Source organism: Charadrius vociferus, unplaced genomic scaffold (assembly GCF_000708025.1).
Source record: "Charadrius vociferus isolate BGI_N301 unplaced genomic scaffold, ASM70802v2 scaffold838, whole genome shotgun sequence".
In the NCBI taxonomy this organism is placed as follows: Eukaryota; Metazoa; Chordata; class Aves; order Charadriiformes; family Charadriidae; genus Charadrius; species Charadrius vociferus.
In genome coordinates, this window is record NW_009649487.1 from 526,973 (window position 1) to 540,100 (window position 13,128).

The window sequence follows — 13,128 nt, forward strand, 5'->3', positions numbered from 1 at the left end:
TGGGGCGGGCAGAGCGTGCCAGCCCGGCTTTTGCCCCCGCGCCGTGGACTTTGCCAAGAGTTGGCGACGCGTTGGGCTGTTGGAACAATCCGGAGCGATTCGGAGCTTACCCTCACCCATAGTCCCTTAAAAATTCCTTTTCCGGCACCTTTTTTTAGGTAGCAAAGAGAAGGGGTCGTTGGTTGGGCGATAGGGCCGGGCTCGGTTCCCAGCTCCATCGTCACCCGCCGGGCGGGATGGAGCGCTGGTTTGGGACAGGCGTTAAGGGCTAAAACATGTCTCGCGTGGAGGGAACCGGGAGACTTGGGCAGGATTTCAGCCTCTCTTTTTCTCCCCTCCCAGGCGGAGATGGCGGCACCACTCGACCATCGAGGTGACCAACGAGCCCATCCTCGAGTTTAAGCCGGGGAGTCCTGAGCGAGCAGCGCTTCAGAAGGTACCGCTGCAGGAGATTGGGTTTTTTTGGAGGGTCCCGGTTTGTGCTTCTGGAGCTGCCCGGCAGCCCCGGGCTCTCTCCCCAGCCCTGCCCAGCCCAGCTCCTTCCCTCTGGGGACAGTCGGAGCTGTAACTCCTGTCCCCGTCCCTCCCTCCTGCGGGTCCAGGGGACAGAAGGGAGCCTGTGCCCAGGTTTCCCTTTGCCCATGGGGCTGGCGGGGGAGGATGGAAGGAGTTGGGGGGAAGCTGCTGGAGGTCTGGGGGTGCAGCTCCTACCGTGCCACTCTTCTCTTGCTTAGGCGCTCGCCGACCTGAAGGGCAAGACAGAAGCCATCCCGTGCGTGATCGGGGGAGAGGAGGTGTGGACGCCCACGGTGCGGTACCAGCTGTCGGTGAGTTTGGGGGAAAAACTCTTATTTAACAAGTGAAAACAGAGGAGAGGGGTGTACCCAACAGGAGAGAGGAGGGCGGTCTGTCGGACCGATAACTATGGAGGCTTTTCTTCTTTTTTTCAGCCATTTAACCATGCGCACAAGGTGGCCAAGTACTGCTATGCCGACAAGGTGAGCGCACCTCACTGCCCTCACTGGTGGTGTTTTCGGGCGTTTCACCTGGGTTTAGCGAGTCGTATTTCGCAGCGGGTTTGCGACGTGATGCGCTTTGAGCGTGCAGATGTCTGGAGGACGTGCAAATCACTGCTCAAGTTGTGAGCAGGGAGGCTCTGGGGGTGGCCGTTGGCTTTCCAAGTCCCCGGGGTGTTCCAGGAACAAATCAGTACTGGGAGCTGCACATTTGGGGTTGCGATGGGAAGGTGGCTGCTGTGGTTCGTGCCTGGGGGTGGGTGGCCCCTCGCTTTCCCCTCCGACCTGGTGATGGAGAGGTGGTGGGTTCCTCCGTGCTGCCTTTCCCCTTTTCTCCCGCAGGAGCTCATTAACAAAGCCATTAATGCTGCCTTGGCAGCGAGGAAGGAATGGGACCTGAGACCTGTCCAGGACCGGGCGCAGATCTTCCTGAAGGCGGCTGACATGCTGAGTGGCCCGAGGCGAGCAGAGGTGCTGGCCAAAACCATGATTGGGCAGGTAAGGGTGATGCGGGATTGACCCAGTGGGATAACTGGGGTGAACGGGAGGAATTTGGGGAGTCGGGAGATGGGGAAGCAGGGCAGAAAGAGCCGCCAAGGAATTTTGTGGTGGTGGGAATGGCTGTAATGTCAGAAGCGCCTGTGCTGCAAGGGGATACGGACTGATCCTTGCCTCCACTGAGAAAGGAGGGAGGAGAGGCTGGGACTCCTCGGGCTTCACGGGAACAGGATCAACTGGTGTGGTGGGGCTGCGATTATCAGGGTTTCCCCTTGTGAAACACCCTGGCTGTCCCTGGGGAGGCACTAAAGGGCTGGGGGGGAACACAAGTTCTCCTGTGGGCAGAGGCGCCCAGGAGACGTGGCAGGATGGGGGCTTGCAGGAGGCCGCCGCTTTCGAAAGCGAGCACATGGTCTGCGTGAGAGAGGCGACACACAAAACCGCACCTGAGCACGCTGTGCTGCACCGCTGCGGCTCACAGCTGCTGGATTCAACCCCCTCCCCTCCCCTGAGCGCTTTTTTTAGATGCAGCCTCTCCCGGCAGGGTAAAACAGTCATCCAGGCAGAAATCGATGCTGCTGCGGAGCTGATAGACTTCTTCCGATTCAATGCCAAGTACGCCCTGGAGCTGGAGCACAGCCAACCCCTCAGCGTGGACATCAGCACCAACAGCATGGTCTACCGGGGGCTGGAGGTGAGGAGAAGGGCTGGGGCTGTCCCCCTCTGCTTCTGGAGCTCCCCTTTTTTAGCCCCAAGCTGTGGTGTCACGCCATGGTGAGAGGAGGCACCTCTTTTCCACCGGTCCCTCTCCTCTCCCACCCGCTGGGTTTTGTGGCAGCCGTCTCTCCCTTCAACTTCACGGCCATCGGTGGCAACCTGGCAGGGGCTCCGGCGTTGATGGTGAGTGTCGTGGTGGGATTTAAGGGATGGAGAAGGGCTGGGAGGGGGACCCACTCTCCCCGAGGCTGCGGTTTGCCTGGTCTGGGACTCACAAGGAGCACATTTGGCCTCCCTGGTTCTCTGGTGGTGTTCAATAGGACACACCTGGGGTCCTGCTTCTCTTGGTCCTCTTGAATGCAATCAGCTGCTGTGCAATTAGACTCAGATGTCTTTAATTACCAGCAGGCATTCTAGTGGCTGTATTTTCGGCCTGTCCACAGGTGTGATGATGGGGGACGTGTTGGAAAAGGAATAAACTGCCCCAACCCGCTCTTCTGGGGTTTTTGTTCTGAAGCAGGGTGTGTTTTCACTCCCCAGCTGGGTGTTAGATGGAGAGAAGGTCGGGGTGCTGCGGGAGGGAGGGGAGACGAGAAACAGAGCGGGGTTTTGTTTTCCTGCGCGGTGTTTGCTCTGTGAACGGGACTTCAGGGCGCTGTTGCAACACAGAAGTGTAATCAGTTCGTAATGGCTCAGGTTCATCTTGGGTGACGCTTTTTGGGTACAGCGGGTGTGTTAGGGCGAATGTGGGAGAGAGCGGGTTGTGGCCCTGGTGTTTAGCGCTGAACTGGGACACCCGACATCCTGACAGACGTGAAAGATGCTCCAAAAAGTCAAAGTAGCAGTGAACAGCATTTCTGTACGTGTCCCATCCCATGGCGCCCGTCAAGCACCTGCCTCTGCGGGGTGGTTTAGGGAAGATACTGTAATAATTTGATGAATTTGGGCCAGGATTACTTTATTGTTGTACTGGAAAAAAACACCCCACATCGTTGTCCTAAGCTCTTTACTAATTAGGCTCAGATTTCCGAAGATGGTCCCTCCAGCAGCAGTGTCCCGTGTCGGAGGTGGAAGAGGCCCACCGATAAGGGAGAGCGCCCAATCTTTTAATTTGGGGATGTCACATTTTAAAGCCATATTTGAGGTGAAGCACTTGAACCTGTCAATTTTGTAGGGGAGAAGTGGGAAGAAGGAAGGAAGAGGGTGGAGCTAATGCAGAGCTGGGGTTTTTTTTGGGGGGGGGGAATGCGTTCCTCCCGCCCCAGGATTTGAGGAGGGTCCTCAGCGTTGGGTGATAAACTCATCCCAGAGTGGGTGAATCCCCCTGGGCTGGGGCAAGCTGGTGCTGGCGGGTCTGGGTGAACTGTTTTGGGCATCCTGAGGTGTGTCTACCTCTCCCTCCTCCAGTGTGATGAGAAACTCCCCCCGGGCTGCTGCCGCGCCATGAAATCCCCCTGCTCGCCCGGGCCTGGGGCGAAACGGCGCAGGGCATCAGCGGGTGACTTGAAAAGCACAGCGGCAGGTGGTACCTGGAATAAAATTTAGGAGAAAACGGTGCTTAATAAGTGGATATTAATTAGAGCCCTCGTGTTTTAGTCACCACAGTGCGCTTCCCAGGGGATTAAACATTGCTCTTGCCTAAATAGCTGGAGAGATCACCGCCGTTAATGCCATTGCGGTGTCGGGAGCGGGGGTTTCCTCAGGACTGGAGAAGTCACTGCACCGCGCCAGTGTCTGGGCTGCCGGGCATCCTCTCCCCGACTGGGGCCCAAGTTAGATTTCCCAGTTGCTTGCAGATTTTTTGCAGAGTGTCGTTTACTTTTCTCGCCGAAGGATTAGTGGGGGCCCAAGAAGGAGCTTTGCCCGCACCTGGCAAAGCTCCCTGGGGCTTTTATTTCCTTGGAAAGCAGGTGCCTGGTTGAGACAGAGTCCGAAAAATCCCCCTCCTGCTCTCCGCCGGGGCTGTGACCCTGTTGCACGGTCACGTGCGGTGGGGGCCCAGCAGTGTGACGGTGACGCAGGGGAGGTCACTGGACCCCCCGGTGGCCCCCGCGGCTGCGCACGGAGCCGAAGGGAGGAGAGGGGCTCGGAGCCAAAGGGGTGGGGTGCCGCCGCCGGCGCCTTAGCGCTGTGTTTTCCAACCAGTTGTGCTGTTTGCTTGTGCGCGATTAAATCCGGGCAGGAGGTTTGATTTCGCTGCTTCGGCTGGGCTGTGCGTGCAAAGCCGGCGGCGGCGAGCGACAGTGCTCGCAGTGTCGTCAGCGCACTGCTTGGCGCCGCCGTCCCATTTCCCGAGACGTAAAACAGGTCCGTGTTCCACGGCTCCTCTTTAGGGAGTGGAAAACTCCGCGTCTCCGGCAAGGGAGGGTGCGAAGGGCGGCACAGCCACCCGGTGGTGTGAAAGGGGAGGACTTCTGTGTTTTCAGCTGACCGGGGCAATCGCGCTCCTTTCCTAAACCAATTCTTGGGGTAAGCGGTAGGTGTGACTCGCCCATCGCTGCAATCCCGTCCGCCGTGGGCTGCGGGACGTGTTCACCAGAGCGTTTAAGCCTTTCACACCTGTGTTTGGCCTTTCCTCCTGTGCTGACTTTCTCCTGTCCCCCAGGGAAACGTGGTCCTGTGGAAGCCCAGTGACACTGCCCTGCTCTCCAGCTACGCCGTCTACAAGATCCTCCTGGAAGCCGGGCTCCCTCCAAACGTCGTGCAGTTCGTGCCATCAGATGGGCCCGTGTTTGGAGACACCGTCACGAGCTCCGAGCACTTCTGCGGGCTCAATTTCACCGGCAGCGTGCCGTACGTCGGGGAGGGAGCGGCAGGGGGGAGGGGGGCAGGGAGCCGCTGGCTGAGACGATGCTGAGTGCTCCGGCTGCCCGTCCTGTGAACGTGTAGGACAGCGTTGAGTAGGGTAGCAGGCAGACAACTGGCCATCCTCACATGATGTAATTAAGGTTGGGTTTTAAAACTCCCTAAAAAAGTGTCTAACTGGGTTTTCTTGTGACAGGGAGTGCATTTAATAGCAGGGTTGCTAAACTCAAGGCACAGAGAATAGCTGAAGTTGCCTGTGCCGCTGCCCTGTCACCCAGGGATGCTGTGATTCAGCTTAACGAACTGCACTGTGCCAGCAGAGCGAAACCAGCTCCAGGTAGATTTGCAAACTGGTGCTCTGCCCGCGTGTCGGGGGGTGTTAGTGACGCTGAGGGCCCCGGCAGCCCATAATGCGCTGTTAAACCCGGGGACCCCGCGCCACCGGCGAAGGACATGGTCTGATGAGCATCGTGCTTTAAAGGTGGGAAGCTCATAAATTAGTATTAGCGGCTGGGCCTCCTGGTGGGAGGTTATTAGCATTTTTATTGTTTTGCAGCCAAGGGGTTTGTCACAGTACGGACTGGAAGGAAGGGGGGGAAAGGAGAAGAACAGAAACTTGTGCCGGGTGCTCGCGCCTGTGTCTTCCCTGTGACACTGCAACAGTTTCTTATCCTTAAAACTGGGGGGGGGGGGGGAGTGGGGGTGTTGCGTAGTGCCTTTGCTTTGACACCTCGGGTCTCGTTCTCAGCTGGCAGCTCTTCTTCTGCTTCCAGGGCATCCCTTCTTTTGGGGATGGACGCCGGGGTTTGCTGGGATCCCCTTCAGCAGGGCACGTCACCCACGTGCCCCTTTTCCAAGCGTCACCCCTTGTTCAAAGGCCAGAGTGCACTAACCGGCTCCTCCTTTCTCTTCCAGGACTTTCAAGCGGCTCTGGAAGCAGGTATCCCAAAACCTGGATCGCTACCGCAATTTCCCACGCCTGGCTGGAGGTACCTTACACCTTTGGGGGAGGGTGGGGGGGTTCAGTGATGGTCAGGATTCCTCTCCGTGTGAGCAGAGAGCAACTGACACAGTAAACCGCGTCCGGTCCCCCCGCTGTGGCGGAAGCTTAAAGCTCGTTCCTCCGGGTGCGCTGGAGGCGCTTACGGCACCGACTTCCGCCGGTACGGGAGGGGTGTTTAATGGGGGGGAGCTGGCACTGGGGCGGGCGGCAGTGATGCTCTGGCAGCCCAGAGCTGCCGTGTGGTTTGGGAACTCGGGCCAATCCCTTTTCCATCAGTTTTTGTAAGCCTGCTCCAGCTCTGGGGTTGTGCTCTCCGGGGTGGTGGCACTGTCCCTGTTCCCCAAGGAACCGTGCCGCAGGCAGGACGAGGTGCTGGCCAAGCCCCTTGCGAGGTTCCTGGCCGTAGCGTGTGCTTTTCGGAGGCGGCGCAGCCCTGACAAATCCTTACTTGTCCCTTTTCCTCCCTTCTCTGGCACCAGAGTGCGGCGGGAAGAACTTCCACCTGGTGCACAGCTCGGCCGACGTGGCCAGCGTGGTGAACGGGACCCTGCGCTCGGCCTTTGAGTACGGCGGCCAAAAATGCTCGGCTTGCTCTCGCCTCTACGCCCCGGACTCGCTGTGGCCCCAGATCAAAGAGAAACTGCTGGAGGAGCACGGGAAGATCAAAGTGGGAGACGTGAGTGGAGCTGCCGGGCTGCTGAAGGGCTTTGCGGCTCAGCGGGTGGTTGATGGGATTAGAGACTGCGGTAACTGGCTACTAATTCCTATTGAACCGAGCTTTTTATCCACTGGTTCTCCCCACCACCGCCCCTCCGTTCCCCCCCCACTCCCCCCTTCATCTTTTTTCAGTGATTAGAAATTAACTTGTAGCCAGCGTCTGCGGGAAGGATCGTGTAAGTCGCTGAATACTGCAGACTAATTGAAAAGGGGTCGCTCGCGCCCTCGAACGGGGGTGCGTTTGGAGCAGAGGGAAGCGTTAGTTGGGGAATTTCAGCTCCTCCTGATTTCAGCGTTAGGTTTGCGGCGCAGCGTGTACTTACATTGTCTCCTCTCTGGCTTCCCGCAGCCCGCCCAGGACTTTGGGACATTTTTCTCTGCTGTGATCGATGACAAGGTGAGCTCACCTCTAGTGCAAGACGGGAACGCCACCAGGATTTCGTGTTAAATGTTTTTATTGCTTACAGCAAAGTACAAACATCAGTGATTAGTGAGAGCTGACTGTCAGCCCTCTTTTGCTCCCTCCTGTAGTATCACACACCTCAGTCACTGCCCCTCTTGACAAGTGGGTTATTTTGCTGAGGAGTTCAGTCAGACATAACATTCAGAGCACCCAGGACTGTGTTTCCAGCTCCCACCCCTCCTGCTGGGCTGGAAGAGCAGCGTAACCCCAACAGGGATTGCCCAAACCTCCTTTTTATTCCCCCCCCCCAGCCTCAAAGCTCCCAGTCTTTTATTATTTCTTTTTCGCAGTCTTTTGCACGGATAAAGAAATGGATCGAGCACGCCAAGAAGTCGGCCAACCTCACCATCCTGGCAGGCGGCGGCTGCGACGACAGCGTCGGGTACTTCGTCGAGCCGTGCATCGTGGAGAGCAAAGACCCGCAGGACCCCATCATGAAAGAGGTGAGAGCAGCTTGCGGGGAGGCGGCAGGAGAGGTGCGAGAGGGGCTGTACGTCCCCATCCTGATCTCTTCTGGGCACGTGAGTTGTCCAGTAGGTTGGTGCAGGGGTGTTCCCCTTCGTCACTGTTGTAGCTACTCAGGTGCTGAAGCACCCACCTCTTATTTTTTGGAGGCTTTCCCCACTGAGTGTTTTTTTTTTGGGGTTTTTTTTGCTGTACAGGAAATTTTTGGTCCGGTCCTGACGGTGTACGTCTACCCGGAGAAGCGGTACAAGGAGGTGCTGGAACTCATCGACACCACAACGCCCTATGGCCTCACGGGGGCACTCTTCGCCCAGGAGAAGTGAGTGCCAAAATCCGCACTGCCTTGCGACATCCCGCGCCACCAAAGATGCTTTTCCCCTTCTCGGGGGGGGGGCGCCATGTATTTCCTTAAGTTATAATCACCTTCACTTTGTAACACTAAAACTTAAAAAGAGAAACAAACTCAAAGAAAACAAAACTGGGATGACTTAATTGAATTCCAACTATGCACAACCTATTTCAGTGGGTGTTAAACAACGTGCAGTCCTGGAAATGTGCGCAAAGAAATGCAGACGTGCTTTTTTGCATGGTTTTAATTGCTGGAGAAGGGTAGAGGTGCAAGTTTTTGCTGTTGCGTCGTGGTCACAGCCATTTCTGTCCTCCTTAGGAGGATCATCGACGAAGCCAGGAACCTTCTGCGCAACGCGGCCGGCAATTTCTACATCAACGATAAGTCAACAGGCGCCGTTGTGGCTCAACAGCCCTTCGGAGGCTCTCGCATCTCAGGTGAGACCAAAAACTCCTGTCTGGAGACACCACTTACCTGCACGGCCGTGCGCTGAGCCGCCTCCCCCTCCGGGCAAGTCCCCCGTCCTCCAGCTCGTGGTCACCGGCGCTTTCTTTTCTCCCAAAACAGGTACCAACGACAAACCTGGTGGCCCCCACTACATCCTGCGCTGGACGTCTCCTCAGGCCATCAAAGAAACGCACGTGCCCCTGACGGACTGGCGCTACGCCTACATGCAGTGATGCAGTGATGCCTTCTCCCCGGCCCCGCACCGGTACTACTGATCCTCAACGCACAGTGTGGCTTCGCAGCTGCAACCTTAAAAAAAAAAAAAAAGCACTTAAATCTACTGATCTTTAACCCGACGAGCTTAGGTTTTATTTTTAAAGAAAAAAAAATATCTATTATTAAATTGTTAACTCAAAAAAAGAAAAGAAGTCCTTGTGGTTTTCTTAGTCATGTAAGCGTGCTTAGTTATTAATTAATTAAGGGGTGGCTGGAGATGTGGTTGCAGAAGCACAGCTGGACCTCGGGGTTCCCTTTTCCTCCCGTTTTTGTCCCTCCAGCGTGGTTCCCTCTCAGCGGGGCTGAGCGCGCTGGAATTAAAGCAGGAGATGGGCACAGAGACGCTGTCCCTGCCCCAGTTGCCCAGGAAAAGCACCGTCCTGCCCGTCCCTGTCCCCAGGGAACTCTGTTCCCCGGGCAGAGCGGGAGCCACACCAGCAGACATCACCGGGAGCTGAGGGCTGCCCGTACCAGCGTTCCGGGGAGGCGTGGGAAGCCGGCCTTGTTTGAAACCAGAGATGGATGCGGTGGGAGCCCTGAGCCGTATTTTTCTCCCCGTTCCTGAGCAAGAGCAAAGCCTCCCACACCCCCAAAGGTTTTGGCTGCAGGAAGAGAGCTTGGCAGACGGCGTGTTGTGCCAGGAGAGGGTGGCTGCGAGGGCGGTGCTGCTTAGAAAGAAGTTTAAGCGCTTTATTTCACCCCTCTGAAGCCAAGGGCCAGGGTTACCTGTGACATTACCTTGCAGATGGTCTCAGGGTGTGTTCAGGCATCAGGAGCAGCAACACCCCACTTGGTTCCTTCGTTTCCTCACCAGTGGCGAGGCCAGGCTGCCTCCGGCGCTTCCCATCGCTGGTTATCGGCCGCTTCCACTGCTGCGATCCTCGGACGGCTGCTGGACGGAGGCAGAAAGGTTTTTTTAAGAGATGTTTCAATAATAGGAAAGCTCCTGCAGAAGCTGCTGAGGCGGATGCAGCATCCCTCATCCCCCCCGAGGGAATTTAGGTATTTGCAGGAGGTGTTGGGACAGCAACAGGAGGTCTGCAATAATTAGCGCAAGATGCATTTCCCAGCCTGTTGTGCTCTGCCCAGGACCCCCCTCCCGTCCCACGGAGCTGCTCTCTGACACGGGCCCGGCTCCGAGGCTCTGCGAGCTGCCAAATTAAGAAGTTAAATTAATTCTGACCTTTGCGGTCCCCGGTTGGTGAGACCTGCGCCGGCTCCGCCGCACCATCGCCAGTGTCTCCCCGGCTGCGTCCTGCAACACAAACAGGAAAAGGGATCTTAAGCCGCCACGTCTTGCATCCTTCCAGGAGCATTTCTAATTTAGAAACGTATACATCTGTAACGCCTACAATTAATAACTGTTCAATTATCAGGATTTGCAGATAGTGTGGATAGCCCCGTTAAGGCTGTTGTAATAAGCATTAAGTATTGATCGTGTCCGTGCCTGGGCTGGTTGGTATTCAGCATGCAGGTCACGGCGAAGTTGCGTTAATACCTGTGAATCCCGGTTTAACTGAGAAAATTCGCAATCAAATAAATGACAAAAAAACTTTGGGTTCGTTTATGACTTCTTCAAACTGTCGCCAAATAAAGAGCGAGATCGAGCGCGCAGTCGGTACCTTTAGCGCTGAGAAAAGACGGCAACAATAAGGCACTGCCCCAAAATGCTGCTTCTGCTGCTGCTGTTTATCCTCGCAGCTCTCTCCTGCTTTGGGACCCGACCACAGGTCCTCTCCGTCAGGCTGCAGCGCCCAGCGCCAACCAGTCCTCATGTACATTAATTATTTTTTAAGAAAACCACCTCTCTGCTCTCACCTTTAGCAGCTAATCCTTTCCCAGCGACTGCGCAGGACACCCGGACTGCCACAGCTCTGCCTCTCATCCTCGCACTGCAGAGCCCCCCCCCAAAAAAGCAGCCTTTTGGCTGCCCTTCTCCCCACGGGCTCATCCCGGGGTGGGGGGAACCAACCAAAATAAAAACACCCCAGCTTTGTGTTTTCTGCTAAAACTAAGACACCCCCCTTGCGTGAGGATGAGAGAGGCTGGAACACTCGAGTAGGTGCCTAATTCAATACCATCCGGGTTACTACAAACCATCCTCTTGCTGCATATACTGGGGAGGGCGGGATGCAGGATCCTAGTTCAGCTCCCCCCCCCCCCTCCAAAAACCCCAGTCCCACAGCAGGAAGGCGAGGACCGGACGCACCCCCACTTCAGGGATGGTCTCTGAACCCCCGGAGATCCTCCAGGTGGGACTGCAGCGATGTCCTGGTCAGCCACGTCACCTCCTGCTGCCCAGCTGGGGAGAAGCCCCCCCCCAAAAAACCTTTCCAGAGTGGCCCATCAGCTCATTTAAATCTCATTAAGGGCTCTGCCTCGCAGCCCGTTGCCGGAGCGCCACGGCCAAGGTGCCGAGCGCTCCTTCAAGCCGCCGCCTTTGACTCACGCCTTTTATGACTTAAGGCCAGAGTGTCAAGTGGATTTTTTTAGCCTTAACTCTGAATTTCATGGCTTTTGTGACTTTAAATCAGGCCCCTAATGCTATTTAAACAGTTGGGTTTTTTTGAAGCTGATATTGATAAACGCTTCGGTCGGTGTTTGGGAGAGGTGGGGGATTTCGCTGCAGCTCCCCGGGCACTCCCCTACCTGCTGGGATGCTCCTGCACCGCTCCTGCCCTCCACCGGGAAAACAAATCCGCAGGGAGGGAGGGACGGGGGAAAGAGGGACAGGGGAAAAGAGGGATGGAGGAAAAGAGGGACAGGGAGGGCATAAGGGCTCCACATAATCCCACAGTGCCCAATAAAGGCAGGCAAAAGGTTTGGAGCATCTCTGGTAGGGATTCAACGCCATTCCCACGTGCAGCCAGAGCTGGCCTGGCTCTCTGCAGCCTCCATCGCATCCCGAAGCGCTCGGCTATCCATCCCGGGAGCCGGGAGCCGGGTGGGAAGCTGAGCCAGGCTCTCTCTAGGAAGTGGCAGATTTTCCCCTCCGATAACACGCGGCTCCATCTGCTTCCCGTTAGCGGCCCCGGCTGAGGCTAATTGGCAGATCAAACCCTCCGATGTCCCGCGTTAGGTACGTCGTTAGGAGAGTCCGGTGCGAGTACGACGCTTCTTGGCCGGAGCCCAAAGGCCTTTCCCCGCCACCCCGAGCTGCGCAGGGGTGCTAATGCAAACCACCCGCGGCAGCCCGGGAGCCGTGGGGAGGCGAGAGGGCCCCGTCTCGGCTTTAAAGCAAAGCCGAGCAGGAAACCGAAGCAGCTCGGACACAGTCATCCATGGGAGAGGCAGAGGATGGGGCTGCCGTAGGGAGACCAACACAGCAACGGCCGCCACCGTTGTTTTTTTTAGCACTGCGCAGGGATGCTGCTGGCTTTCTGGGCGGTTTAAAAATTCCCCGGACTGACCAGGAGAGGCAGTGACCATGATGATGCAATTGCTGTCCTGTTGGCTTTGCTGATTTTGCTTGGTTTTTAAAAACAAAACACCAACAAACAAACAAAAAACCACTGAGCAAAGTGTTTCTGACTCCCTGCAAGGGGGGGGTTCACCTTGTTTCCCACGGAGAGGCCAGAAGAAACTCACTTTAATAAAAAAAATAATAATAATAAAAAAAAAGCAAGGTTTAACACTCTAAGGGTAATATTTGTGATTCCCCAACTCTTAACAGAGCCATCGGGAACGGCTGCAATTCAGGACGGGGCAGAGGACTGGCAAACCTCGGCACCGCACCCCGAGGACGAAGGGGATAACCCATCGCCTCGGCACAGCCCCATCGCCTCGGCACAGCCCCAGCCCCCAGCCACAAAAACTGAACCCCAGAGGAGGTGCTCGACCGCATTTGGCTTAACGGGGGTCAGAGAAGAGCCCTTAACTTCCCCCCAAGAAGTCAATAAATGAGGTTTAAATGCTTGTGCTGATTGCAGCCGGTGGAAATACTGCACCAAATACACTTTGCCTCTCTATGTGACAAGACCCATCAGGGTCCCTCCACAGCTCGGGGTCCCCGCACAGCCCCGGGGGGGAGGGGGAATGGTGAAATCGGGGGTTCTCTTCACAGCACACGTACCTGGAAGGGGCCGGGGCTCCGCTTGCTGTCCTGCTTTGCAACCTCCCACCGCCGCTTCCCAACCCCACCGTCTCGCCCCGCCCTGCACCCCGGGAAGCTGCGCCAGCACGCGTCAGCCTGATTTAGGAACAGATTCCCACGGAGGAGGAATCTCCGCTCTTACCTTACAGCATCCGACACCCCCAAACGGAGCCCCCCGCCCCGCGAAGGCAGATCCTGCACCCCCAAGCCGCATCCCTTCTCCGGAGGGGTACGGCCCCGGACCACTGCAGACCGTTGCTCTCCCCTTTCCCATCCCAG

At 56.7% G+C, this 13,128-nt stretch overlaps 1 protein-coding gene across 1 annotated transcript in view; it reads left to right on the forward strand.

Moving 5' to 3' along the window:
* ALDH4A1 (aldehyde dehydrogenase 4 family, member A1) overlaps nt 1-8,713 on the forward strand; it is a 10,329-nt gene extending 1,616 nt beyond the window's left edge. The window contains exons 3-16 of the mRNA XM_009889996.1: nt 343-436; nt 735-827; nt 951-998; nt 1,359-1,514; nt 2,059-2,207; nt 2,339-2,414; nt 4,837-5,024; nt 5,952-6,025; nt 6,519-6,715; nt 7,106-7,153; nt 7,510-7,662; nt 7,882-8,003; nt 8,352-8,470; nt 8,601-8,713. Of these exons, the coding sequence (XP_009888298.1) occupies nt 343-436; nt 735-827; nt 951-998; nt 1,359-1,514; nt 2,059-2,207; nt 2,339-2,414; nt 4,837-5,024; nt 5,952-6,025; nt 6,519-6,715; nt 7,106-7,153; nt 7,510-7,662; nt 7,882-8,003; nt 8,352-8,470; nt 8,601-8,713 (1,630 nt within the window). The remainder of the gene's footprint in view (nt 1-342; nt 437-734; nt 828-950; nt 999-1,358; nt 1,515-2,058; nt 2,208-2,338; nt 2,415-4,836; nt 5,025-5,951; nt 6,026-6,518; nt 6,716-7,105; nt 7,154-7,509; nt 7,663-7,881; nt 8,004-8,351; nt 8,471-8,600) is intronic.
* The last annotated feature ends 4,415 nt before the right edge of the window (nt 8,714-13,128 follow it).